Source organism: Capricornis sumatraensis, chromosome 16 (assembly GCF_032405125.1).
Source record: "Capricornis sumatraensis isolate serow.1 chromosome 16, serow.2, whole genome shotgun sequence".
Classification (NCBI taxonomy): domain Eukaryota; kingdom Metazoa; phylum Chordata; class Mammalia; order Artiodactyla; family Bovidae; genus Capricornis; species Capricornis sumatraensis.
The window spans coordinates 23720351-23746767 of NC_091084.1; the positions used below are offsets into that span (position 1 = coordinate 23720351).

General features: G+C 46.4%; 1 protein-coding gene across 3 annotated transcripts; it reads left to right on the forward strand.

Moving 5' to 3' along the window:
- The first annotated feature begins 643 nt into the window (after positions 1-643).
- On the forward strand, positions 644-24436 carry LAYN (layilin). Of its 3 annotated transcripts, XM_068988265.1 has the most exons (10): positions 644-728; positions 1690-1713; positions 4772-5069; positions 15529-15686; positions 17025-17126; positions 17225-17278; positions 20222-20254; positions 20850-20933; positions 21918-22017; positions 23871-24436. In XM_068988265.1, the coding sequence occupies exons 1-10, from the start codon at positions 644-646 to the stop codon at positions 24232-24234; spliced, it is 1302 nt and encodes a 433-aa protein (XP_068844366.1). In that variant the 3' UTR covers positions 24235-24436. The 3 variants fall into 3 exon arrangements, with proteins under 3 accessions (XP_068844366.1, XP_068844367.1, XP_068844369.1); XM_068988266.1 differs by lacking the exon at positions 1690-1713; XM_068988268.1 differs by lacking the exons at positions 1690-1713; positions 17025-17126; positions 17225-17278.
- The last annotated feature ends 1981 nt before the right edge of the window (positions 24437-26417 follow it).

The following is a 26417-nucleotide window of genomic DNA, read 5'->3' on the forward strand; positions in this document are numbered from 1 at the left end:
CGCCACTCTTCTCCTCAGCCAGAACTCCAACTTAGCCTCCGCTGGACGGTATCCACGCTGCAGCGTAACTTGCCTGGCCAGTGGGCACCCCGCCTAGGTGGGCGTCTGTTCTCTGCGTCCACCGCTCCTTTCTTAGACGTAGCCCCGAAGGCCTGGACAGCAGCCTCCTGAGCCCCGGCAGGTCTCGGAGTTTGCTTCTCCCGCTGGCCCAAAGGTGGAGCCTAGGACGCTGGGAGGAGGAGTTGGGGCGAGACACGGTCGGTTTTTAGCCAGTGCCGTCTTCATTGGATTTCGGAGAAGCCAGACCGGGATTTTCCTCGGCTCTGCGCCCCGGGCAAACGCAGGATGTCCCTGGGAAGCTCCGAGTGGGGCGGGCCGGGTGTCTGGCGCCGAGCGCGCTGGAGGAGGCTCCGGGGGGCGGGCCCGCCGGCGGGGCTGCCCTCCCCGCAGTGACGTCCCCGGGGGCGGAGGGGCGACAGGCTGGCTCCTCGCCCTCCCCGCCTCCTCCGGGTGCCGGGTCCGTCGGTGTTGGGGAGATGCTGCAGCCGCCCGCCGTTGGCGTTGCGGAGCGCGCCGCTGCCGGTCCGCCCGCTCCACCGCCGCCGTAGCGCCCCGGGGTCCGAAGGCGCACCCGAGCCGGGCCATGCCGCGGGGAGCGGCGCCGCGGGCCGTGCTGCTGGCCGCGCTGCTGGCGGGGCTCCGAGGCGCGACGGGTCGCCTGCTCAGCGGTGAGTGCGCGCGCTGGGGCGGGGGCTGGTTCCCAGGCGCGCTCGGCTGCGGCACCCACGGCACCCCGGCTGCGGCTGACTGTCTTCAGGGCCACGGCGCCTCTTCTCTGGCCCTCCGAGGAGAGGGCGGAGGGGTGGCGCCCCCGCCCCACCAGTGGCTTCCCCGGTGGCTTCCCGTCTTCAGCCCCAGCGGCTACCTGTGCTTCTAGAGGAGCAGTCGCCGGGCGGCTGAGCCCAGCGCCGGTTCCTTGCGTGTCCTGGACAGCTCGACGTCCACTCCCCGCCCAGGGATACCGGGAGACCGAGGCTAGATGGGACAGTGAGCAAAAGGCTCCAGGAGCCGCCCCTCGGTCCGCTCCACTGAGCGAGTCTCAGTAGTCCCCAGGACCCCCACACAGGGCTTGTCCTGCCCACCGAGGAGGTCTCCTGTCCCCGGGGACGGGGTGGGGCTCTAGGAGAGGGGTCGGGGGGCGTACAGTAGCGATTCTAGCTCAGCTGTGCCGTGGGAACCCAGCCTGTTACTCCTGGTCTCTTCTGATGGGGGGTAGGGAGGGCGGCGGAGAAGGCAATGGCACCCCACTCCAGTACTCTTGCCTGGAGAATCCCATGGATGAAGGGGCCTGGTAGGCTACAGTCCATGGGGTCGCTAAGAGTCGGACACGACTGAGGGACTTCACTTTCACTTTTCACTCTTATGCATTGGAGAAGGAAATGGCAACCCACTCCAGTATTCTTGCCTGGAGAATCCCATGGACGGAGGAGCCTGGTAGGCTACAGTCCATGGGGTCGCACAGAGTCGGACACGACTGACGCGACTTAGCAGCAGCAGCAGGGAGGGCGGCAGGATCCCGCGCCTGGAATAAGAGCGCTTAGAGAAAGCAGCCTGGTTAGCGCAGGACAAGCCCCGCCTTACAGGCGGGGGATGACTCTCGGCTTCTTTGCTCCTGTCGTGTGACTGCAGCCGCGGACTTGGACTTCAGCGGAGGTACAGTGCTCTGGCTTCTTGCCTCTTGCATTTGTTCCGCATGTCGTGGCGGGGGCCGGCGGGAGGGAGATGTCCGTGTCCCTTCTCGGGTTTCCTTCGTGACCTTTGCAGGCAACAGATGGGCCACGGGGATGGAGAAGAAAGAAAACCTCCGCTCAGTTATCTATGCTTCGGAAGTTGATTGAGAGACTCTAAAGTTGGTTTCAGGATGGGGTGGGGTGCCGAGCGACAAAATGGGAGGGTAACCGAATTCAGCTGTTCGGGTGACTGCGTCCCCGGGCTCTGTCCTCCATGGAGAGGAACAGAAGTCCCTTCCGCCCTTCCCTTTCCTGCAAGTGAGAGACGAGAGACATTTCCTGAAGGCAAGGGGACCAGATGAGCCCTGGGCCTTCTTCCAGCTCTGGGTCACTCTGGCACTCACTGGCTGACTGGGGATGTGTGGCCAGGCTGGGCCATACAGGAAACTAACTCGTTAGGGTGTTACGATGATCACCTTGATGATCCAGCGATGGAAGAAATGGAGGCTGCCAGTAAATTCACCTCCAGATTTGGGGTTCTTGGGACTCATTTGTTTTTCCTCTGCTTCCTCATCTGGAGCCATCTTTAAGGACCCATAGAAGCTGAGCTGGCCCAGCCTTCTCTCAGGTCTCCAGAATACCTCCTCAGTGAGAATGTTCCTCTTAGGAGGCCACCTAATTTTCTGATGGAGCAGTCCTGCTAGAGTCTCTCTATTCAGCAACAGGAGAAAAATGGCAGAGAAAGGGAGAAGATGGAAAATGAAAAACCAACGTTTTTTATTTAAGAATTCAGTTACAAAAGCAATGAAAGAAGAAATTGAAAATAAGAATTCACAAGAGCTCCCTGGATTATCTGTATGGGCTCTGTTCCCATTTAAGCACTGAAAATGCAGTTCACTGTCTGCGGCCTTTTGCCCTGTACTCTGGGCAGTTTGGCAAATAAAAAATGCTGTCTGGCTCCCTACACAGTTGCAAAACAAGTTAGGAAAATGAGAACATTCTATGAGAGCTAGAAAGAGTTTTCCAAACACAAATCCTCAATTCCTCACTCTGCAGCAGCAATTGACATCTAGAGCCCAACAACTGGCTCTCCATTGCAAGGGATACTCCTTGTTGAAGTCTGGTTTTCACTGTACAGCAGGATCCAGAAACATATGCTGTGTCTTCCTGTGGGCTCGGAAGCATATATGTTTCTGTATTCCCAGTACCTAGCACAGCACCAGGCACCAAGTATACACTCAGTACATATTGACTGGACAAAGGAGTGATGAGGCTAATGTTTTGGATGCAGAATTGCAATCGTGAAATTAAAAGACTCTTGCTCCTTGGAAGAAAAGTTATGACAAACTTAGACAGTGTATTAAAAAGCAGACATTACTTTGCTGACAAAGGGCCATATAGTCAAAGCTATGGTTTTTCCAGTAAGTAGTCATGTACAGGTGTGAGAGTTGGACCATAAGGAAGGCTGACCACTGAAGGATTGATGCTTTTGAATTGTGGTGTTGGAGAAGACTCTAGAGAGTCCCTTAGACTGCAAGGAGATCAAACCAGTCCATCCTAAAGGAAATCAACCCTGAATATTCATTGGAAGGACTGATGCTGAAGCTGAATCTCCAGTACTGATGCGACGAGCTGACTCATTGGAAAAGACTCTGATGCTGGGAAAGATTGAAGGCAGGAGAAGGAGATGACAGAGGATGAGATGGTTGGATGGCATCATCAACTCGATGGACATGAGTTTGAGCAACTCATGCTTCAGGAGATGGTGATGAACAGGGAAGCCTGGCGTGCTGCAGTCCGTGGGGTTGCAAAGAGTCGAACCTGAGTTAGTGACTGAACAGAACAGATCAGAAATGGCTTCAGGAGCCCAGACACAAGCTAGGGTGGTGTGTACTGGTGAAGGATTTGTAATCTGTCCTCAGTAGAGTCCCATCCATTTGTCTTTGTCCTCAGCCTTTCAGGTGTCAGTCAGATGAGACACATTACATAGGCCCCTGGTGCAACCTGAGCTTTCTTTGGGATGGGGGATCGAACACATGTCTCTTATGTCTCCTGCATTGGCAGGAGGGTTCTTTATGACTAGCACCACCTGGGAAGCCATATGTGACCTTAGCCAAGCAATGACCTTTCTCTGAGCCTCAATTTTCTCATCTGTAAAATGAGGCATAAACAAACGCCTATAGCAGAGGATTACTATGAGTGTTCAGTGAGATAAGGTATGTATGTAAATGTAAAAGCCCTTAGCGTAATGCATGACACATAGTAAAAGTTCACTAAACCTTAGCTGTTGTCTTTAAGCAAGACCAGTAGCAGAAATCCCCTTGGATCTGATGCTCACAGCTTCTGCTTATACTATAGACTGGGTAATTTCTCAGTCCTGCTATCTAGGCAGAGGGTTCCAGGGTTGTGAAGCCCACACCTGACTTCAGAATGCCTCTTTCACCTGAAGGAAACCCCAGACAGAAGTAACTCACTTTAAGCCACACTATCTCCTGAGACTCCCAAATGGCATGAAAGTGTTGTTTGTGTGCCTTTAAGTGAAACAATAAATCTTCATCCACCGCTCTTTTAAAGATTAATTTTAAATGTCTGCTTTTCAATCATCTGTAATAGAATAAACAAAGAATGGAGGTCCTACACAATTTAGGCATCAGAATCTAAATCACTGCATCTCCACCCTGGAAGGGGTATTAATTTGCTCTGAGAGCCTAAATGACACTAAAACAGTCCACTGATGAGTAATCAGAATTCCTTCCCAGCTCCATTCAGATGTCTCCAAGCGTCACTGCTCTGGTATATTTTAAGTGTTAGTTGCTCAGTCGGGTCCGACTCTTTGCCACCCCATGGACTGGAGCCCAGCAGGGTCCTCTGTCCATGGAATTCTCCCGGCAAGAATACTGGAGTGGGTAGCCATTTCCTTCTCTAGGTCATCTTCCCTGTCCAGGAATCGAACCCAGGTCTCCTGCATTGCAGGCAGATTCTGTACCATCTGAGCATGTGTTGGGGGTCACTAAAATAGGTAGGCTTCTTTTCTTCTCCAGGTCAGCCAGTCTGCCGGTTAGGAACCCAGAAGCCTTGTTATGAAGTCATTTACTTCCGTGATGCTTCTCAAAGACTGAACTTTGAGGAAGCCAGAGCAGCCTGCAGGAGGAATGGGAGCCAGCTAGTCAGCATTGAGTCTGAAGATGAACAGAGACTGATAGTGAAGTTCATTGAAAACCTCCTGGCTTCTGATGGCGATTTCTGGATTGGGCTCAGGAGGCGTGAGGACCAACAAAGCAATGGCACAGCCTGCCAGGACCTTTATGCCTGGATCGATGGAAGCACAGCAGCATTTAGGTAAGTGAGTGGAACTCACAGCGGCTATCTCACTTGACATAGCCCAAGAAAGAGGCAGGCTAGATCCCCAGTGCCAGTCAGGGGGGAAGAGAAGCCCAGCTGGGCAGAGCCCCAAGGGGATAGCGGCACTGGCACAGCCAGGGACCGACGCATTGTGGCAAGGGGTGATAAATCAGCCTTAACTTGGGCCCAGCTCATGTCCAGAGAGCTCTGCCCAAGAGGGTGGCCCAGAAGCATTGCTTCAATAGCACACAATGCATGATGTCAGCCGTTCTGGCTACCTGGCCTTTTGGACTAGATCCCTAATGAGAGATTTTTTCATTTTTATTATAGTTGATTTCCATTGTGTTAGTACAGCAAAGTGAATGTATACATATACATATATCCACCCTTTTTTAAGGCCTTTCCCTTACAAGCCATTACAGAGTACCGAGTAGATTCCCTGTGCTACACAGTAGGTCCTTGTTAGCTATCTGTTTTATAGATAGTAGTGTGTAGATGTCAATCCCAATCTCCCAGTTTATCCCTCCCTCCACCCTCTTACACCTTGGTAACCATAAGTTTGTTTTCTACATCTGTGACTCTATATTGTGTAAATGAGTCCATTTGCACCATTTTTTTTATATTCCACATATAAATGATGTCATATGATATTTGTTTTTCCCTGTCTAACTGAGTTCACTCAGTGTGACAATCTCTACGTTCATCCATGTTGCTGCAATTGTTCTTTTTGTGGCTGAGTAATATTCCATTGCATATATGTACCACATCTTATCCATTCCTCTGTTGATGGACATTTAGGCTGCTTCCACGTCTTGGCTACTGTAAACACTGCTGCGGAGAACACTGGGGTGCATGTATACTTTTGAATTATGGTTTTCTCTGAATATATGCCCAGGAGTGTGATTGCAGGCCCAGTAGAAACTAAAGGCCTAGGGGGCTTTAGACAACAAGCAATTATGCTGCTGCTGCTGCTGCTGCTGCTAAGTCACTTCAGTCATGTCCGACTCTGTGCAACCCCATGGATGGCAGCCCACCAGGCTCCCCTGTCCCTGGGATTCTCCAGGCAAGAACACTGGAGTGGGTTGCCATCTCCTTCTCCAACACATGAAAGTGAAAAGTGAAAGTGAAGTTGCTCAGTCATGTCCGACTCTTCGCAACCCCATGGACTGCAGCCTACCAGGCTCCTCCGTCAATGGGACTTTTCAGGCAAGAGTATTACAGTGGGTTGCCATTGCCTTCTCTGGAATTATGATGACAGGCAAGAAATTAGAGCCAGATCTAATTCTCTGGATTGGCCAAGAGGGGACACAAAGAAGCCTGTGGTTTGCAGAACCCTTCTAAACCTCCAGTACTGGACTCACTTCACATACTTGCCCTGGCACCTTGGCACTGCCATAATCCCTCCCTGAGAAAAGCAGTGACATGGAAAAATGTCAACAAATATCAAAATTGAAAGGCAGACTTAAGACGGGAAATGTGCTTTAACAAATTTAACAGTTTCTATCTTTTTATAATAAATAGTATGTATAAATCAGTAAGACACTAAATGTTTCCGTTCAGTTCAGTTCATTTCAGTCGCTCAGTCGTGTCTGACTCTTTGCGACACCATGAGTCGCAGCACGCCAGGCCTCCCTGTCCATCACCAACTCCCGGAGTTCACTCAGACTCACATCCATCTGGTCAGTGATGCCATCCAGCCATCTCATCCTCTGTCATCCCCTTCTCCTCCTGCCCCCAATCCCTCCCAGCATCAAAGTCTTCTCCAATGAGTCAACTCTTCACATGAGGTAGCCAAAGTACTGGAGTTTCAGCTTTAGCATCATTCCTTCCAAAGAAATCCCAGGGCTGATCTCCTTCAGAATGGACTGGTTGGATCTCCTTGCAGTCCAAGGGACTCTCAAGAGTCTTCTCCAACACCACAGTTCAAAAGCATCAATTCTTCAGCGCTCAGCCTTCTTCACAGTCCAACTCTCACATCCATACATGACCACAGGAAAAACCATAGCCTTGACTAGACGGACCTTAGTTGGCAAAGTGATGTCTCTGCTTTTCAATATGCTATCTAGGTTGGTCATAACTTTTCTTCCAAGGAGTAAGCGTCTTTTAATTTCATGGCTGCAGTCACCATCTGCGGTGATTTTGGAGCCCAAAAAATAAAGTCTGACACTGTTTCCACTGTTTCCTCATCTATTTCCCATGAAGTGATGGGACCAGATGCCATGATCTTCATTTTCTGGATGTTGAGCTTTAAGCCAACTTTTTCACTCTCCTCTTTCACTTTCATCAAGAGGCTTTTTAGTTCCTCTTCACTTTCTGCCATAAGGGTGGTGCCATCTGCATATCTGAGGTTATTGATATTTCTCCCGGCAATCTTGATTCCAGCTTGTGTTTCTTCCAGTCCAGCGTTTCTCATTATGTACTCTGCATATAAGTTAAATAAGCAGGGTAACAATATACCGCCTTGATGTACTCCTTTTCCTATTTGGAACCAGTCTGTTGTTCCATGTCCAGTTCTAACTGTTGCTTCCTGGCCTGCATACAGATTAATGTCAATAAAACCCATAAGCAAAAGACCTGAGCAAACAGTTCACAAAATAGACACTCTAACTGGTAAACAATCGTATGGGGAAAAAGTTTAAACTCAGTTTCAATCAAAAGAATGAAGATAAGAATATATCTCTTTTTACCTACTCCGTTTAAGACAGCGTGTCGGATTTATCGAAGCCCACTCACTTGGCTATTCTGATCCACACCTTCATCTAAGTTCCAGGAGTGTCTCCTCCGAGATTCTCATGGGCCTCTCTTCCCAGGAGAAACTTTTTTGTCTGCTCTGGGTCTTCACTGCGGCGCTCAGGCTTCTCTAGTCGTGGCACACAGGCTGTCTAGTTGCCAGGGGCAAGCTTAGCTGCCTGTGGCATGTGGGATCTTAGTCCCCCCACCAGGAATCGAACCTGTGTCCCCTGCATTGGAAGGCATGATTCTTCACCACTGGGCTGCCAGGGAAGTACTCCTGGGAGAAATTTTAAAAAAGAAGATTAGCAGGAGGAAATCTCTCCACCAGTGCAGCTGGTCCCCAGAGCCATGACTTATACTTACTGAGCCCCTCTCCCCTCCTCCATCCTGTCGAGGTTCCACTCCCCTCTTCTCAGGGAGCCTCAGTGGCTTGCTTACATTGTGGCAAGACCCAGACCCTTATCCCTGAGGAATGTGAAGCCCTAGTCAACTTGAATTTCTGAGTCTGGGGTAATTTCACTTTTCAATTTACCATCAAAATGGAGCGCATGGGTACCAACAGGTACCCAAGTAGACACCTGAGTGCCAAACATATCCCCCTGCCTATAACAGCAGAGATACCTTCACCTTATGATTAGGGTCAGTACTTCCTGCAAAGACAAGGACTCCTCCTCTTGCCTGCTGGTTCCTGAACACAAGGATCCCTTGGTGTCCAAGTGGCAGCCATTGGTTCAACAACAGTCGTGGTGTATCTTCTGGTGGAAGGATTCCTCCTCTGGGTACCAGGCCCTCTAAACCCACAGCCCTCAACATTGCAGAGACAAGAAGCACAAATTCCCCAAGTGGGTACTGCCAGGGATGGTAAGCAAGGGTTCTCCTCCTTTTGCAAGCTATAGCCTTGAGAAATGTATTTCTTAAAGAATAAAGCTTGAACATCAAAATTACTTCTTTATCCATGGACTGCAGAATGGATGTTGTGTTACCAGGCAGGAAAATGACAATCATCTCATTGTACATCTCCATCAGAGCACTTGGGTGACTAGGTGCATCGTCAAGGAGCAGTAATACTTGGAAAGGAATCGTTTTTCTGATAGTAGGTCTCAACAGGGGGCTTAAAATATTCAGTAAATCATGCTGTGAACAGTTGCACTGTCATCCCGGCTTTGTTGTCCCACTTATACAGCAAAGGCCAAGTAGATTTAGCGTATTTCTTAAGGGTCCTAGAATTTTCAAAATGTTTGGTGAAAACTAGCTTCCACTTAAAGTCATGGGCTGTGTCAGCTTTTTTAAAATTACTATTTATTTATTTTTTTTATTGAAGGATAATTGCTTTACAGAATTTTGCTGTTTTCTGTCAAACTTCAATGTGAATCAGCCATAGGTGTACATATATCCCCTCCCTTTTTAAGCTCTCTCCCATCTCTCTTCCCATCCCATCACTCTAGGTTGATACAGAGTCCCTGTTTGAGCTTGCTGAGCCATACAGCAAATTCCCTGTGTCAACTTTTTTTAAAAATCTTTTTTATTGGACTAAAATTGCTTTACAATGTTGTGTTAGTTTTTACTATACAACAAAGTGAATCAGCTGTAAGTGTACATATATCGGGCTTCCTAGGCACCATCAGTCAGAGAAGGCGATGGCACCCACTCCAGTACTTTTGCCTGGAAAATCCTATGGACCGAGGAGCCTGGTGGGCTGCAGTCCATGGGATCTCGAAGAGTTGGACACGACTGAGCGACTTCACTTTCACTTTTCACTTTCATGCATTGGAGAAGGAAACGGCAACCCACTCCAGTGTTCTTGCCTGGAGAATCCCAGGGACGGCGGAGCCTGGTGGGCTGCGGTCTATGGGGTCGGACACGACTGAAGCAACTTAGCAGCAGCAGCAGCAGCAGGTGCCATCAGTAGTAAAGAATCTGCCTGCCAGTGCAGGAGATGCAAGAGAGTCAGGTTCAATCCCTGGGTTTAGAAAATGGGAACCCACCCCTGTATTCTTGCCTAGAAAATTCCACGGACAGAGGAGCCTGAGCAGATATGCACGCAAACATCCCCTCCAGTCATCCTGCTCTTTGAAGCTTTGAAGCCAAACATTGACTTCTCCTCTCTAAACTATGAAAGTCCTAGATGGCATCTTCCATTAAAAGGCTGTTTATTCTACACTGAAAATCTGTTGTTTAGTGAGGCCACCTTTGTGAGTTATCTTTAGCTAGATCTGGATAACTTGCTTCAGCTTTCAAGCAGCATCTACAGCTTCACCGTGCACTTTTATGTTATGGAGACAGTTTCTTTCCTTAACTTCATGAATCAACCTCTGTTAGCTTCCAGTGTTTCTTCTACACCCCTTGGCTTCCAGACCCCAGAATACTCTTGCATGACACAGGATGACACAAAGGTCAATGATTCAAAGTCTGCACTGCATCTGGGAGGATGTTGCCCCCTCCTCACAAGTATTGCCACTGAGTTAGTGCTTCAGGTGTGTTTTCAACAAGCTCATTCATCCTTCTGTCAGACTGGCAGCTTTAGGAGAGCGAAGTGTGTGGTCCGACTAGTAAATCCCCGGCCTGCTCCTACATCTCCTTTGCTAGAAACTCAGTTTTTTGGTCTGATTAGATCTTATTTAGAATCCTGAGCTGGTAGATCAAAGACTGTGTAAGTATTCAGATAGTGATGCTAAGGCCCTGGCGTAGGAGAGGCAAACCAATGCCCAGATTAACTCTTCCTATCAACATGAATCATCGCGCCTTTCAGGGTGAAAGAGTCCAGTGGCGTCTAGTTGCCATCAAGTGCTAGGCCAGTCTCTGTTCCTGGCAGGCTGGATTTGGCAGTAGCTGGATCAGCCTTAGTTAGTGGGAACAGCTACTGCTGAGCCCACGCGTGGCCTCCCTCCTGCCACCACGGCCACTCTAGTATACGCCTGTTACATCAGCACAGGGGCTGCTGCTCACGGGTTGAGCTGTTTTGTCTCCCTGGTTAGTCAGTGCCTCTTCTGTGCTAGAGGCTTTTTGCTGGGCTTTAACATATGGTAGATTTTCATACTTCATACCTACTCCCATATGTCTGTTCACGTCACTCCATCCGAGAGCTCCTTGTCCTCAGCCTCCCACTCTTTCTCCTTTTAGACTCTTGATCAGCTGACCAAGCTCTTTGCCTTAGTCTAATGTCCAATAACTTCTCTTTCCATACCAAGTGGTTAAGTAAGCACATCAACAAAGCTCTGGCCATTGGGAGGTTGCCTCTTCAGCACTAGACCTTTCAAAACCATGTCTGAGTGGGGCTGTAGTACAGGTGCTGCCCACTGGGAGTTGTCCCCCCATGCTTGGCGCCCTAAGGCTACCTTTATCAGCTGGTCATAAGGGACTCCGTTATGCAGCTGTAGGTATAAGCTGAGGGATAGACTCTGGTACAATAGAGGAAGATGTCATGGCGGTCTGCTCTGTTTGTACATGCCCTTTGGTCCTAAATATACCTCTTCCATCTTATAATGAGTTGATTCCTGCCTAATCTCTTGACTATGTGAGTCTGACAGTATCTCACTCTCACTGAGTAAGTTGGATTGTATGGTCTCTTGGTACTCCTTGCCTAGTAGCAAGCCAGAGTTCCTTGCAAAAGGTGATTTTTTCCTCAGCTGCAGGAGATATGGCCTTGCTACAGAATCTTAACGGTTTGCATTGTGATTCTCTCATTGGAGCTTGTGCGGATGCTACATGGTGTTGTTTTTCTCACCACCGATCCCTCTAACAACAGGGTCTGATGGATCATATGGCCCAGGTGGGAAGTCTGGGACAGCTGCCTTTGATGTCAACAGGTATATAGACCAGATATGAAATAGCCACTTCTAGAGCCCAAAGGGACCTACTACATGCTAGGCTTCCTTCTTCTAATGATTGCAGGATGCTTCAAATTATTGTGAGATGAAATAACTTAACCTTAACTTGAAAGAGGTGTTGTGGCATTCCCTAGACTACAAAACACCTACACATTTTCATGAAGTAGCCGGCCCCTGAATCTTCATAGCATTTATCTCCAACCTTGGGGCTTCCCTGATAGCTCAGTTGGTAAAGAATCTGTCTGCAATGCAGGAGACCCCGGTTCAATTCCTGGGTCAGGAAGATCCCCTGGAGGAGGGATAGGCTACCCACACCAGTATTCTTGGGCTTCCCTTGTGTCTCTGCTGGTAAAGAATCTGCCTGCAACATGGGAGACCTGAGTTCAATCCCTGGGTTGGGAAGATTCCCTGGAGAAGGAAAAGGCTACCTATCCCAGTATTCTGGCCTGGAGAATTCCATGAACTGTATAGTCATGGGGTCACAAAGAGTAGGACTTGACTGAGAGACTTTTCACTTTCACTTTCAACAATATGGTGAACCGAGGTGATTTTGTGCAAGATATCCAGGAAGTCTCTCTTCACGTCATATGACGACAGAAGGTAGGAAAAGTAGTATAATCCTGGGGCAAGACCATAAATGTATACTGATGTCCATCCCAAATGAAGGCAGACTGTTTCTGATTCTCTTTCTGATACAGATGAAAAAGAATGTACTCCCCAAATCTTCATACCAGGTACCCAAGGACATGTTAACCAGCTCTAGCAAAGAAGCAATATGTGGCAAAGCAGCTGCAGTGGAGGCTTCTGCTTGGTTGAGTCTGTGCTACTCCAGTGTCATCCTTCAGAATCTGCCTGATTTTTGCAGGGGCCAGACTAGTGAATTATGTAGAGATGTGACGGGGAATGCCCTCCTGGCATTTTCTAGGTCTTTGGAGGCGGCACTACTTTCCATCACGTTTGCCTGGATAAGGTATTGTTTTCTGTTTCTGTCTTGAAGAGGACAGGGAAGAATGCAGTTTTCAAGGCTTCCGCTTGACCTTCTGCACTATTATAACTCTTACCCCGTAAGTTTTCAATTCATGTATTTTGAAACTGGAGAATGGCCACTGGATGGGTCCCACTGTGAGCTGGTCCTTATCTCAGAGAGACAGCACTGAGCAGTCCTGAAGAGAGAGATCTTAGTTCTCTACCCAGGAATAGGACCTGCATCAGTTCAGTTCAGTTCGGTTCAGTCGCTCAGTCGTGTCCGACTCAGGAATCCTAGCCACTAGTGCACCAGGGATTAGAGGCTAAAAGCAAAGTTCCCCTGACCCATTGAAAAATACATTTCTCACAGAGATAAACACAGGTACAAAGTGTATTATTAGAAACACAGCACAGCACGTGGGAGAGCACAGGGGTGCATGCTCAGTCACTCAGTCATGTCCGACTCTTCTTGACCCCATGGACTGTAGATCGCCAGGCTCCTCTGTCCATGGCATTCTCCAGGCAAGAATACTGGAGTGGGTTGCCATTCCCTCCTCCAGGGGATCTTCCCAACCCAGGGATCCAACCCACATCTGCATCACCTGCCTTGCAAGCAGATTCTTTACTGCTGAGCCACCACGGAAGCGTGGGTAAACAGACAGAGAAGCAATTTGTTTATTTAAGTCAGCAGCTAGGCAGAACTACATACCTGGAGAGAGAAGATATGGGAGTCCTCTCTAAAGAGGAGGGGTGAAGTAAAGAGGTGATTTAAATCACTCATATAGGATAATCCTTCTGGGTCTTCATTTACCTTTGGCCAGTTATCTTGTTTCTTTTTTCACACCTGACAGGTCCTAGGACCCTCCCCAAGATACACACACAACTTTTTATTAAGATGGATCTTACCACAGATGCCTGTAGGTGCATGTGGTCCCCACGCACCTACTTATTATGAGCCCCCTTCCTTTTTGACCCCGCACGCCAATGAGCCTTCCGTGGGAAGACAGGGAACTTTTCCTTGACCTCAGGAGTGGTCATCTTATCTCTTTATTCCAGCAGAGCGTAGCTTCTGCCACTAGCTTTGTGCTTGGAGTGTCTGGGTGAGAACACATCCTCAAGCAAGCACAACTTTGCTTGACAAACACCAGCTGTTCAGTCTGGGGGCCCATCTATCTCCTACCTCAGTCCTGAAGCAGAACTCGATTTAATACTTGGCCTCAATATGCTCCCACTCAAATGGGTAACCTTAATGGCACTTCAAGTCTTTGGGTAGCGGTGTTAACTCGCACACTCTGTCCAACAGCCTTCGTAATATCAGGCTATTCCTCTTCCCTCAGTGTATGGTTCCTTGAATATATGGCCCTAGGTCCCTTGAGGAGAATAGAGGAGAATACCATGTGCACCTGGGGCTTCCCAGGTGGTGCTAGTGGTAAAGAACCCACCTGACAGTGTAGGAAATGTAAGAGACTCAGGCTCAATCCCTGGGGTGGGAAGATCCCCTAGAGGAGGCCACAGCAACCCACTGCAACCCACTCCAGCGTTCTTGCCTGGAGAATCCCATGGACAGAGGAGCCTGGTGGGGTCAAGAGTCCATAGGGTCAAGAGTCAGACATGACCAAGGCAACTTAGCTCACATGCACCAGCTTGCATCTACTGGGGTGTCGCAGGGTCCTTCCTCTTTCTAGCAGTGAGTTCCAAGCCTAAAAGCTGGCTCAAGTCCAGAAACTAGATTCCAGGCATCATATTGGATGCCAGGCATCCATTCCATTATCTGTGAAATAAATTAACATGAAGCCATAAGGCGAGTGGGGAGGAGAACAGACAAGTGGGAGCCCCATCAACAAGGTTGGAAAATTGCCTGGAGGTGACTGGTGAGGTGCAGAGCCTAGCCGCGGTCAGGAACCCCAGCTGTCCAGACAGTGTCCAAGCAGCGTTGCAAGCTCAGCTATCTTCCAGGCAAATTCAATCCAATGAGTTCAGCAGAGGATTTTCCTTCTGCTGACCCGCAGCACCAGACTCAAGCAGAGCTCTCCTGGGGTAGTCACCTGTCTCTTAGGTGTCTATAAGGAGGGGCTGTGACAAGAGCTAGGCAGAGCAGCAGGGCTCATCCAAGCAGTCTGAGCATCAGGGCAGAGCTGGGGCCTGGAAGCAACCTGCTTGGGTGAGTAACCCGGCAGAGTACAAAGCCCAGCCCTGAGTCAGCACACGGCCTGGGTGCTCACAGCATCTAAACTACGGAATCCAAGGCTTTAATCTGGCACCCACAGATCTAACTGGGCAGCAGCACCATTTAATTCCAAGTACCGCTGGGGCTGCAGTGCACCCCATCCAGGAAACTGGGAAACAAAGACAAGAAATCAGGCAGCGGAGGCTAATAAAAGGTCTCATCAGCCCGATGAAGTAGAAACAACTTAAACGCTGAAAAAGACTAGCTGGGCCTTCTGATTTTTCCCAAACTCTGGCTCCTGCTTTGAAGCCTCAGATGCTTGAATATTCTATCCACTCCTCAGAGTTCAGAAGGCAGCTGCGGCTACTGAAAAGCACGGGGAGGTGGAAGCAGGGTGAGCTCTGGAGGCAATAAGCCATGTCTCTCCCAGTGCATCTGATTTCCTAAAAAAGAGAAACAAAACCCAGTTAGCCAAAAGCAAAAAAAAATAATAATAATAAGATTGTCCAGACTGGCCCTGCTGGCTGCCTTTTCTCTTAATAACTTTGCAGACATCATATGGTAATATATTCCTCCCTGCAAAGAGGCTGTGGCAAATGTCAGATGATTGATTGTGATGTCCATATTCTCCTTATTGGCAGCACTTCAATTCCTCCCTCTCTCTTAAGTTCCTGGCTCGGTGGAACTTGATAGGAAAGCAAAGGCTTAGAAGTCTTGCAAGATCCTTCTCCAGTTGCCTGCACTGTTGACCCTTTTCCTACAGGAACTGGTATGTGGATGAGCCTTCCTGCGGCAGCGAGGTCTGCGTGGTCATGTATCATCAGCCATCGGCCCCCGCCGGCGTCGGAGGCCCTTACATGTTCCAGTGGAATGATGACCGATGTACCATGAAGAACAATTTCATCTGCAAATATTCTGATGGTAATGAATCCTCTCCCAAGTTATGTGGCTGCATTCTCAGCCTCCTCTCTCCTTTCATAATCAGCTGCTGGTTCCAAGAATTTGTTACGTAGTCTCTGAGAAAGCTTGTTGCAAATGCCAGCAGTGTTAAACTTTGGGAATTCTTGTAAAGGGAGATGACCTGATACCTCCTCGCTGAGGAGTAATTCTAGCAAAGGAGAGGGTATTAGATGCTAAGAGATGAAGAAATGAAAGGGTCTAATTTATGGATGATAAGGCAAGAATTATGAGAACTTCAAGAAATAAAAAGCCTTCCAGGTGGACAGTTACAGTTCCTCTTCCCTCCATATGTGAGGTTGTACTCTGTAGGAGCTTGGAATAAGGAAGAAATAGGAAAGGAAGCTGGCCATTTTTCTTGCCTATCTCCTGCCGGGCATTTTCTGGGGCTTTAAGGAAGCAGGATAATGACCATAGGAGGTAAATGATAAAATATGACAATTTTACTGACGCTGGGCAGATAGCAGTCACTTTGATGAGCAGGCTTAAACTCCTTAGGCCACCCTCTATATACATGCCTTGCAAATTTAACTAGCTTTTTCTTCTAGATCTATTAAGGGTTTTGAATTGGCTACAAGCCTGTAATCTCACTGTGCTGGGCTTTCCCAAATTCCTCCATTTGATGGACTTCAATCTAAACATGAAGTGATTTTTGATCTGTTACTGAAGTTTTTTGCCATCCTGAAGCCAACTGCTTGATCTCAATTCTGCATCTTTTCCTGACAGGAGTAGAATGACTTGTTAGTTACATCTAGTTGGGGGCTAAACAATCCTGTCATTTAAAAATTGTTAGAGCTTGACTGTGCCTTTGCTGCTAAAGTTGTTTTTCCTCCCTCTTCACCCCTTCAGACGAATTCTTCTCTCCAGAGACCTGGTCTTCCCCACCATAGAGTTGTCTCAGACAGGGAGGTTGCAAGCATCAAGGCTGACTTGCAGGGCACTTTTTTAGAGCAATTAAAGGAAGGCACTTATGACAAACTGGCTGCCCATCACTTTTGTTTATTATATCCTATTATCACCATGATTTAAAATTTTGTACCTTAAACATTTTTTGAAATGTGAGATTTGGGCACTTGTTTTCATAGCCTTTTATTTTGGGGTTAGAACCAGTCAGTTTTTTAAAAAATAATTTTTGTTTATTAATTGTGCTGTTGCCTGAGTCCTGAGCAGGGAAAAGATGGCACACTCAAAGGGTTTAATGAGAGGAGTATAATAAAATGATATTTACCAAAGTGTGGACACAGTGCATGAGATGGTGACGTGCCCAGGGACCAGCTGCAACAGGAAACTTACTACCCCTAGGCTTCAAGGAGCAGAGGGAGGGTATGGTTTTAGCAGAACCCAGAGAAATCTTGGAGTCACGCAAGAGGAGCCACCCGACAGGAGCTGTAACCAGACAACACGGTACTGTCACACCACCATGATGTGGGAGAGAGGTCTGGGGAATACTACTAGGACCTGTCTCTTCTACCCTCTAATCTCCTGCTTCTGCCTCCTATTAGTTAAGTCCAATCAAGAACCAAAGGACAAGGGAGCCCCAGGACACATCCCCAGAGGTCAGCCTCCCAGGACACAGAGAAGGACCAAGAATAGATGGAGCAGAGGGATGTGGGCACATGGGAGAAGACGAACACGTTGCCTTCCTGTAGACCACCCCCTCCTTCTCAGGAGAATTTCACGTCCCTCAGCACACCACGAAAGCATTGGCTTGATCACACCCTTGCCTCTCTGCAGCCCCAGTTCTCACCACTTTTTTTCCCTCCCCAAGCTAGTTCCCTTCTGCGTTTTGTGAAGTTCCCCATGATCTCCTAACTGCTGTTTCCAGTGCTTGGACCATCCTTCCCTCTTTCCCAGTCAACTCATTCTCAGCCTTCAGGTTCAGGTTAAGCATCAGCTTCTCTCATAACAACAATAGATGGTCCTGGCTTGTATCTTTGATGATGACAATGGTAATTTCCCATAAAGGGCATTTTTAGGACAATTGGCATAACCTGAATAAGATCTGTAGATTGGATGATACTATACATAGCAATGTTGATATTTTGGTTTCAGTAATTGTACTATGGTTATGATAGAGTATGCCCCTCCCAGTCCTGTTTTAAATACACACTGAGGTATTTAGGGAGTAAAGGGTAACTATGGCTACAACTTATTCTCCGAAAAAAAGTTATGCGTGTGTCTGTATATGAATATAGATATGTGTCTGTGTATATATAGAGATTTAGATATAGATATATAGATATAAATATATGGAGATATACATAAAGAGAAAGAGACAGAATAGTTATATAAATGAAATGTGATACAATGATAACATTTGGGTGAAGGATACATGGGAATTCTTCACAGCAGTCTTGCAAATTTTCATAAATTTTAAATTATTTCCAAATAAGTTAAAAAAAAAATCACTTCCTCTGGGAAGCATTCCAGGGCTTAACCTCAAAACTAGGTTAAGTGTTCCTCCTGTGAGGCTCATAACACCTCACACACACAGTACATATACTGCCTGTTGACAAGTTTGTCCACTTCACTGTATGGTTGGCATGAGGTCTGAAAATACACGTTTGACCCTGCACTTGATGGACTAGGGGAAGGTCACCCAGTGTGGCTCCAACCTTATGGCACAATATCGTTTTATACCAGAGGGCAAGCGACCAGTTGAAAGACAGCATCTAAAACTAAATTTGACAACATGACCACATAGAGTAGGTAGCATGCCAGCCAGATCTGAACACTTGATTCCTTGCAGGGTGGCCTAGAAGCATAGACACAGTCAGTGGAGATCAGAGACAAATCATCTGAGGCGATGTCACAGACCACTGCGGCTGTGATGGAAATGCCGCATCAATTTGCCGTGTCCTCTGCAGTTTTGCCCAGTGGATTGAACTGTGGAGGGACAACAAAATGACTGCATCATTTTCTGTAATGTCATTGAATATATGATGTATTGTAATATATCACAAAATTAAAATGTACGAATATTCTCCTATAATTCTATAATTTATTGCCATCCTGTAGAGTGTAAGTTCCTTAGAGAGCTGGGACGGCTTTTTATTTGCTAGTGTATCTCTAATATCTAGCATGGAGTTTGTCTCCTTGTGATCTTAAATTTTCATTTGAATTTTTTAAATTCAAATCCCAGTTCAGCTACTAATTAGCCGTGAGATTTGAGTAAGTTGCTTAATTTCCCTGTACCTGAGTCTCCTTGTGAACAAATTCAGAATAGCACTTACTCACAAGACTGTTACAAGGATAAATTGTTTGTTTTTATAAAAACATTTAGAACATGATGGTGTTTCTATCATCAGCAGACATTTTTAATAAATAAATGGATTTGCATCACCTCTACACACACACACACACATATATGATTAAAAGTTTCCCTTCTGAATAAAACTTCAGAATAACTTTGACATCCTGGCCTTGGGTGTGCGTGTTACTCGCTCAGTCATTCAAAGAGTCATTCACTCAGTCCGACTCTTTGCGACCCCACAGACTGTAGCCCGCCAGGCTCCTCTGTCCATAAGATTCTCCAGGCAAGAATACTGGAATGGGTTGCCATTTCCTTCTCCAAGGGATCAGGGATTGAACCCAGGTCACCTGCATTGCAGGCAGATTCTTTACCATCTTAGCCACCAGGGAAGCCCATCCCGGCCATAGGACTATGAATTATAAAATTTTGACCTTAAAGACTCTGACTCTATGATCCCAGAGTATCTGATCAGCGTAAGAGTCCCTGCCAGTACAAAAGACTGATAACAATTTCAGCCAGAAGTAAAAACATTACTGTAGGTTGTCTGTGGAGCCTGACTATCCTGAGGCTCTTAGAATTATTTTAAATAGCTCAGGTTCTAGATCACAGCCATGCTTTGGGGCGGGCCATAGTCTACTTAGTCCCCAGCCACCTCCACTGCTTGGAGGTTGGTGTTCATTGCTCTAAAACATCCCCAGTAGGAACTGATAAAATGTCTTGGATTGCTTTAAAACACTTCAGGGGACCTCCCTGGTTGTCCAGTGGCTAAGACTTCCAATGCAGAGGGCCTGGGTTTCATCTCTGTTCAGGGAAAATAGATCCCACATGCCACAGCTAAGACCCAGTGCAGCCTAATAGAATAGAATAGAATTTTCAGGCCTCGGTGTAGCCAGGGAGGAATAGGGATTATTGCTGAAACCAGATTAGCCATATGTTGATAAGCATTGACACTGCATAGGGGCTCATTATACCAATCTTTTCACTTTTGTGTATATTTGGAAGTTCTCATATTTAAAAGTTTTAATGCTTTTTTAAAAAAGTGTCCAAGCAAAGCTGGGGAAAGGCTAGTCTTTGTGCAGAAGGGATTCTTTGGACTTACTAACCAGGTTTTGGAGTCTGGTAGCATGAAATGAAGTTTGTTGGAAGACTGAATGAGCAACTAAATGGAAGCTGTGCCCTGGCCAGTTTCACTCAGATGGTATGGCAATTTACCTGTTACTCTCATTCTTATCCCTTTCTGCTGCAGAGAAGCCAACAGTTCCTTCTACAAGGACTGGAGGTAAGACTGTCATTGGAGATTCGAGTTCACTGGGGCTGTTTCACACAGGTTTAGAACCTCTCCATAGGTTGAGAGTCACTTGCTCTTTAGACCAGATTATTCAATGGAAAGACACTGACTCTTTGGATGGGTACATGTCACACCGAGACACCACACGTGATTCGTTCATCTCACTCTCTAGGGCTGCCTTTCAACTATGAGAATGGGAACAATTACAAATCAGTTTGGGATCCTTATTGACAATATGAAAGGAATAATTCAATCTAACGAGACACGTGAGTCAAACTGATCACTGTGGTCCTAAAAGTGAGTCGTCGGCCCTTCGCCTGCGTTCTGCAGTACTTCACGGGCCTTGATGTCAGCTGCCTGCTGGTTGTGTTCCTACTTGATTCTTGGCAGCAAGAGTCATACCAGAAAGATCACGAAAAGTAGACCTCTTGGGCAGCAAATTCACTTCTTCACTTTCTGTGATTATAAACTGCACTGATCACTTTGCTAGTGCTTTCTGACATCCCCCTTGAAGCTGATAGGACCTCAGAGAATATCTGGTTGTTAATGCTTTTCTCCAGGTCTAAGTACATATGTCTCTCTCCAGGTGAAGAGACAGAGCCAGCAACACCCATCCTTCCAGAAGACACAGAGAAAGAAGACACCACAGAAATACTGAAAGAAAGCAAAGGTATATACAAAACTCTCCCAGGGGAAAATAGATAGTGGGACTCTCCTGATTACAAATTCCCCATGGTTACATACCCTGCTTTGTTCTTCCCATGGCTGCTTAAAAATGAAAACAGACAGGGCACTCAGGCTTTGTAAAAACTGTATGAAATGTTAGATTTTGTCAGTGAAATATACAAAGGGAGTTTTCCTAAGACAGTTGGGGTGATTAGACGAGACAAGAGGTAGAAAGTCTTCAGGAAGACAGTCGGAGACTTGAGAACCTCCCAGAAGTTGCTTGGTTTGGGGGGAGGGGGTGGGAACTGAGAATGAATGTTGAGAAATAAGAACAGAAAGACCCAGGCCATGATTAATATTTCTTTACAAGACAAATAGAGAAAATGGACATAAAAGATAAAAGAAAATGGGGTGATAAACTGGAATGCTAATGGACTTTCAACCTCAACTCTCACCTTGAGTTTCAAGAGGAAGATCTGGGCTGGTAGTTAAGACTTAATAATGTGTGTAAATGTCAAATCAATATAGGATACATCTGAAACTAACATGATATTGTACGTCAACTATATTTCAATTAAAACAAAAAAAGAGAAAGATCTGAGTTTTTGTCACTGGGTAACTTTAAGAAAACAAACACAATTTTTCAGTTTAGTTATTTACATAATAGAAGTAACAGTATTTTTCTCACCTACCTAAGAGTATCTACTGTGTCCATGTCATGAAGTAGGATATTGAAGTACTGCAATTCAGCCATGACACTAGCCACCCCAAATTAACACAGACCCTACAGGTTAAGGGCTCAGTGCCCACCCAGACTGCCCTTGCTGCAGATATCAGCCACAAGATCGGGGGTCCCCAGGCCACCCGCACTTCTAATCAACTGACTGCAATTCCAGGGAGTCACATTCAGTAATTCACTAGAACTATTTATAGAACTCAGAAAAACACCATACCCATAACTACATTTTATCTGCGCTTTTCTTTTCAGAAGCTGCCTTGAATCTTGCCTACATCCTAATCCCCAGCATTCTCCTCCTCCTCCTTGTGGTCACCACAGGTGTATGTTGGGTTTGGATCTGTAGAAGGAGGCAAGTAAAACACTGATCCTGTAAACCTTTGTGTTTTCTGAACTTGGACTTCAAAGGCAAGGCAGCTCCAGGAGAATCTCTTCTGCAGATTTGAGAATAAATCTTCTGATGGGTTCGGGGCACTCAGAAGGACTAAGCATTTGTACTCAGCTGTAATTAACAGAGTGATCTTACATTCTTTAACTTTTCAGTGTGGAAGATTTTAAATGACTTGAGGGGTGAGACTGCGTTATTCACCTGTGTATCCACACATCACTCAGCAAAGTTTTCTCATGCATGTACATTCTCACTCCAGAAATGTTTTTTGGGTGAGTAAAGGAGTAAATAGTGAAATATGAAAATGACTGTTCCAAAGCCTCCTGGCAAACCTCTGAAACTAAAGTACTTCATTCAAAATAAAATAGCCAAATTTTTTAAATTGACTTTTACTTGAATACGCAAGTATAGATGGCTACAAAATAGCTACCTTAAGTAGCTTAGAGCACCTCTGTTAGTGGGTCATGGAGCCACCATTTTGCAGGTACCCAGAGCTCTTCTCAGCTCCCTTTTTATTCCCCATCATCATGGTCCATATAAAAGAAGGTGGCATTGCCACTTCACAACAGGAAAGCAAAGGTACATTTTAAGACTTGACTCCCTTTGATGACCAATTTCAGACAAACAAATAAAATTTCAATGTAGAACCTACTTCATTTAATAATAATTCTTTAGGGACTTCCCTGGTGTTCCAGCAGTTAAGACTCTGTGCTGTCGGTACAGAGGGTAGGGGTTCAATCCCTGGTCAGGAAACTAAGATCCCACATGCCATGCAGCGTGGCCAAAAGATTAAAAAAAATAATAATTGCCTTATAGAATTATTAGAATTAAAGCAGTTAATACATGCAGAGTGAGTATATTATAAGCACTCAAAAATGTCTCTTCCTATAATCATTTTTATTAGTTAATTCCTTTTAATCCAAAATGTCAACAGAATTCAGTTCATAGGAGGTGATAGGGAGATTCAAGAAGGACGGGACATAGGTATACCTGTGACTGATTCATGTTGCTTTATGGCAGAAACCAACACAATATTGTAATGCAATTATCTTCCAATTAAAAATAAATATATCTAAATTTTAAAAATGTTGGTATGGCCAAAAAAACAGAATTCAGTTTAAAAAATTGCTAATATGTTTTCTAACTGCTTACTCTGTGCTTGGTTCTTGATTTCCCTTCCTTATCTACCCATTGAGCAGCTCAGCCCAATCTTGGAATTGTAACTTTGACGCTGGAGTCTACTCAGTTTTAATCATTTTGTGCCACAGACACAAAAATACTAGCAAAATATTTCCAAAAATGTATGTGAAACAGTAATACATGAGCTTCTTTATTAATGCTTCTTTAGGTATAATTATCATAATATTGAAGCAGAGATGAGCATAAAATATTTTAAGGCATCTTAAACAATAACCGTGATATGAAAATATCTATGATTTCCGTTGGTGAGCAAGTCAAAGATATTAACTAATTCTACTCAGCTTGATTGCCCACATTCAGAATTGAAAGACAGTTTCCCTTAGAGATGGATTTGTTTTAATGTGGCATTTTTTCCCGCATGCAGTTCTCTCCATAGACCCTCTGGGGGCTCTAGGGTCCCTAGGATCACCAGATCTGCTCTGTGCTCAGGCCGTGGTGAATGACAGAATACTTTCCTGGTTCATTCCTGCCCCACCCGAATCCCTGCCCTGTAGGTTGACACAGATGAGAAGCGCAGCGTAGTGACCGCGCAGGGATGACCCTCTCCTGCCTGGACAGGGGCCTGGGGACATTCTCAGGCCCCCTGTCTGCTCAGCCCTGGTTCTCCGTCTTCCTAGGAAACGGGGGCAGCCGGACCCCAGCACTAAGGAGCAGCGCCCCCCCTGGCCGGCTCCTCAGCCCGGGAACAGCCCGGACCTGGAGGTTTACAACGTCATACGAAAGCAGAGCGAAGCTGATCTGGCCGAGACCCGCCCGGACCTAAAGAACATCTCGTTCCGAGCGCGCTCGGGAGAGGCCACGCCCGACGCCGTGTCTTGTGACTATGAAAACGTGGCCGTGAACCCGTCTGAGAGCGGGTTCGTGACGCTGGCGAGCATGGAGAGTGGCTTCGTCACCAACGACGTTTACGAGTTCTCCCCGGGCCGAGCGGGGAGGAGCAAGGAGTCCGGATGGGTGGAAAATGAAATCTATGGTTATTAGGAGGCTCGAAGGAACCCTGAACCGACAAGAATGGGAAGGGAGAGAGAAGCAATTTTCCTACACGGGAAACACGCAGGTGGTCTCTGAAAGGGCTCAGATCAGGTCCTGGGGGTGGGCATGAGACGGTTTGAGCCCCCGCTGGAGCCCTGGTTTGGGCTGTGTCACTTAACCCAGCCCCTCACCTGGCTGGAACCTCTAAGAAGCACCTTGCCCAAGGGCTGGCACGTGGTAGAAAATAAATACCTGATTGTTATAACTGACTTTCAAGAGAGAGTGCTTTCCTTGGCGGGCGTGCTGTGGAGCTTGGGAAACCACGTCTGGGTTCTGTTCCTCTTCAGTACAGCGGCAAACCTCATTACAAGGAGCCTGAAATCCCAGAAGCTTTTCAAAGCCGGCGTATGCTAGCATCGGGCTGGCCTACACATAGCAATTCTTATATCTGTCTTTTGTTTTGTTTTGTTTTTCCCAAAGAATCAAATCAAACCAAAAGCAGGAAGCAGAATGTTAGTCAGTTTGTGTCTACAATCCTTCCTCTGCGGGTGGCCTCGGGGGACCTTTTTTCTTTCTCCTGACATCCAAACTTGGAAATATGTCACTTGGAAACAATTTAGAAACTAAAAATGAAGTCTGAATGTAGGCTCCTCGGCTTAACTGTGTTCCCAATCCTGACACTGCACACTGTCCTGTCTGTGTGTTTGTCTCACTGCAGCCTCAACATTAATATTAGAAATAATGCAAATGATTTTACTTTTTTTTGTTTAGGGGAGCAGACTATCTCAAACACTTTAAGACTCAAATGCAGAGAAATGTGGCCTAATACCATTGACCATACGAAATTCTGAAGGCCATTATTTAAAACACCAGCAACATCCTGCCATCAGCTTAATGATTCTACTATTTTCACCATTCCTCCTGTATCTTGTTTCTGAATGGTTTGTAACTTTGCTTAACACATGGAGCCCCAAACTAGACAGAGTAAACTTGTCTGGGTATCAAATGTAGTAGATTTTAATCATGGCCAATTGCCTGACTTACCAAGGCAGAGAGCAGGGTGGATAACAAAACATCATTCATGCCTGCTTCAGGGAAGTGTGTTCAGTTCAGTTAACACTATTTCAAGCAAAAAGAGTGACCATATCTTAACATTTTTAACCAGCTATACGCCAATATAAAGTAAAAAGTTAAATTTAAAAAAAAGGGTAAGCACATGGTCTGAAAGACCAATCCATTGCCCAAAACATCGAAGTTCCTATTTTGCATCAAACTTCCTGGCTCTGTGATGTGTCTCTTTATCCTCCCCTTCCCCCCTGTCTTCTGGTCCCTGCTAGACTGCAAGCTCCATGAAGGTTGGAGTCCAATCCACCCAGCAAGACGTGTATTTCCTGCACCCGAGGCAGTGCCGTGAGCAGAGTAATCAATACTTCTTGGGTGGATGAACAGTTCATCTTTCAGAGTAAAGTACAATCCATCGAAATATTTCAGCTTGAAAGTTTGGAGGACATGGTTTTCACACTCCACCTTGGTGTTGGGGGAAGATAATTGAGTTATTTTAGTTCGGAAAGCACTCCCACTACCTGGGAAGATGGACGCATAGGAACAAGAAAACAGAAGCTGGTGAATTAACAACTCATTTGGTGGCACTAGTGGTAAAGAATCTGCCTGCCAATGCAGGAGATGCCAGAGACACTGGTTTGATCCCTGGGTCAGGAAGATCCCCTGGAGAAGGAAATGGCCAGCCACTGCAGTATTCTTGCCTGGAGAATCCCATGAACAGAGGAGCCTGGCAGGCTACAGTCCATGGGGTTGCAGAGAGTCTGACACAACTGAGCATGTGTGCACATACACACGTATGTCACTAAACCTTAAAATGAGGATTCAGTCTTAAGGTTCTAATCAGAGATAACCCTCTGCATCTTCCCTTTTTCATTAGTGTCTCAGCTCTACTGGGACTCCCAGATCTCTTATTCTGTGTTTATACACAGCCAGTACCAGACCAATGTACCTGCCCCCTGAGAAACCTGTATGCAGGTCAAGAAGCAAAAGTTAGACTGGTCCAAAATTGGGAAACAACTATGATAAGGCTGTATATTGTCACCCTGCTTATTTAACTTATATGCAGAGTACATCATGCAAAATTCCAGGCTGGATGAATCACAAGTTGGTATCAAAATTGCCAGAAGAAA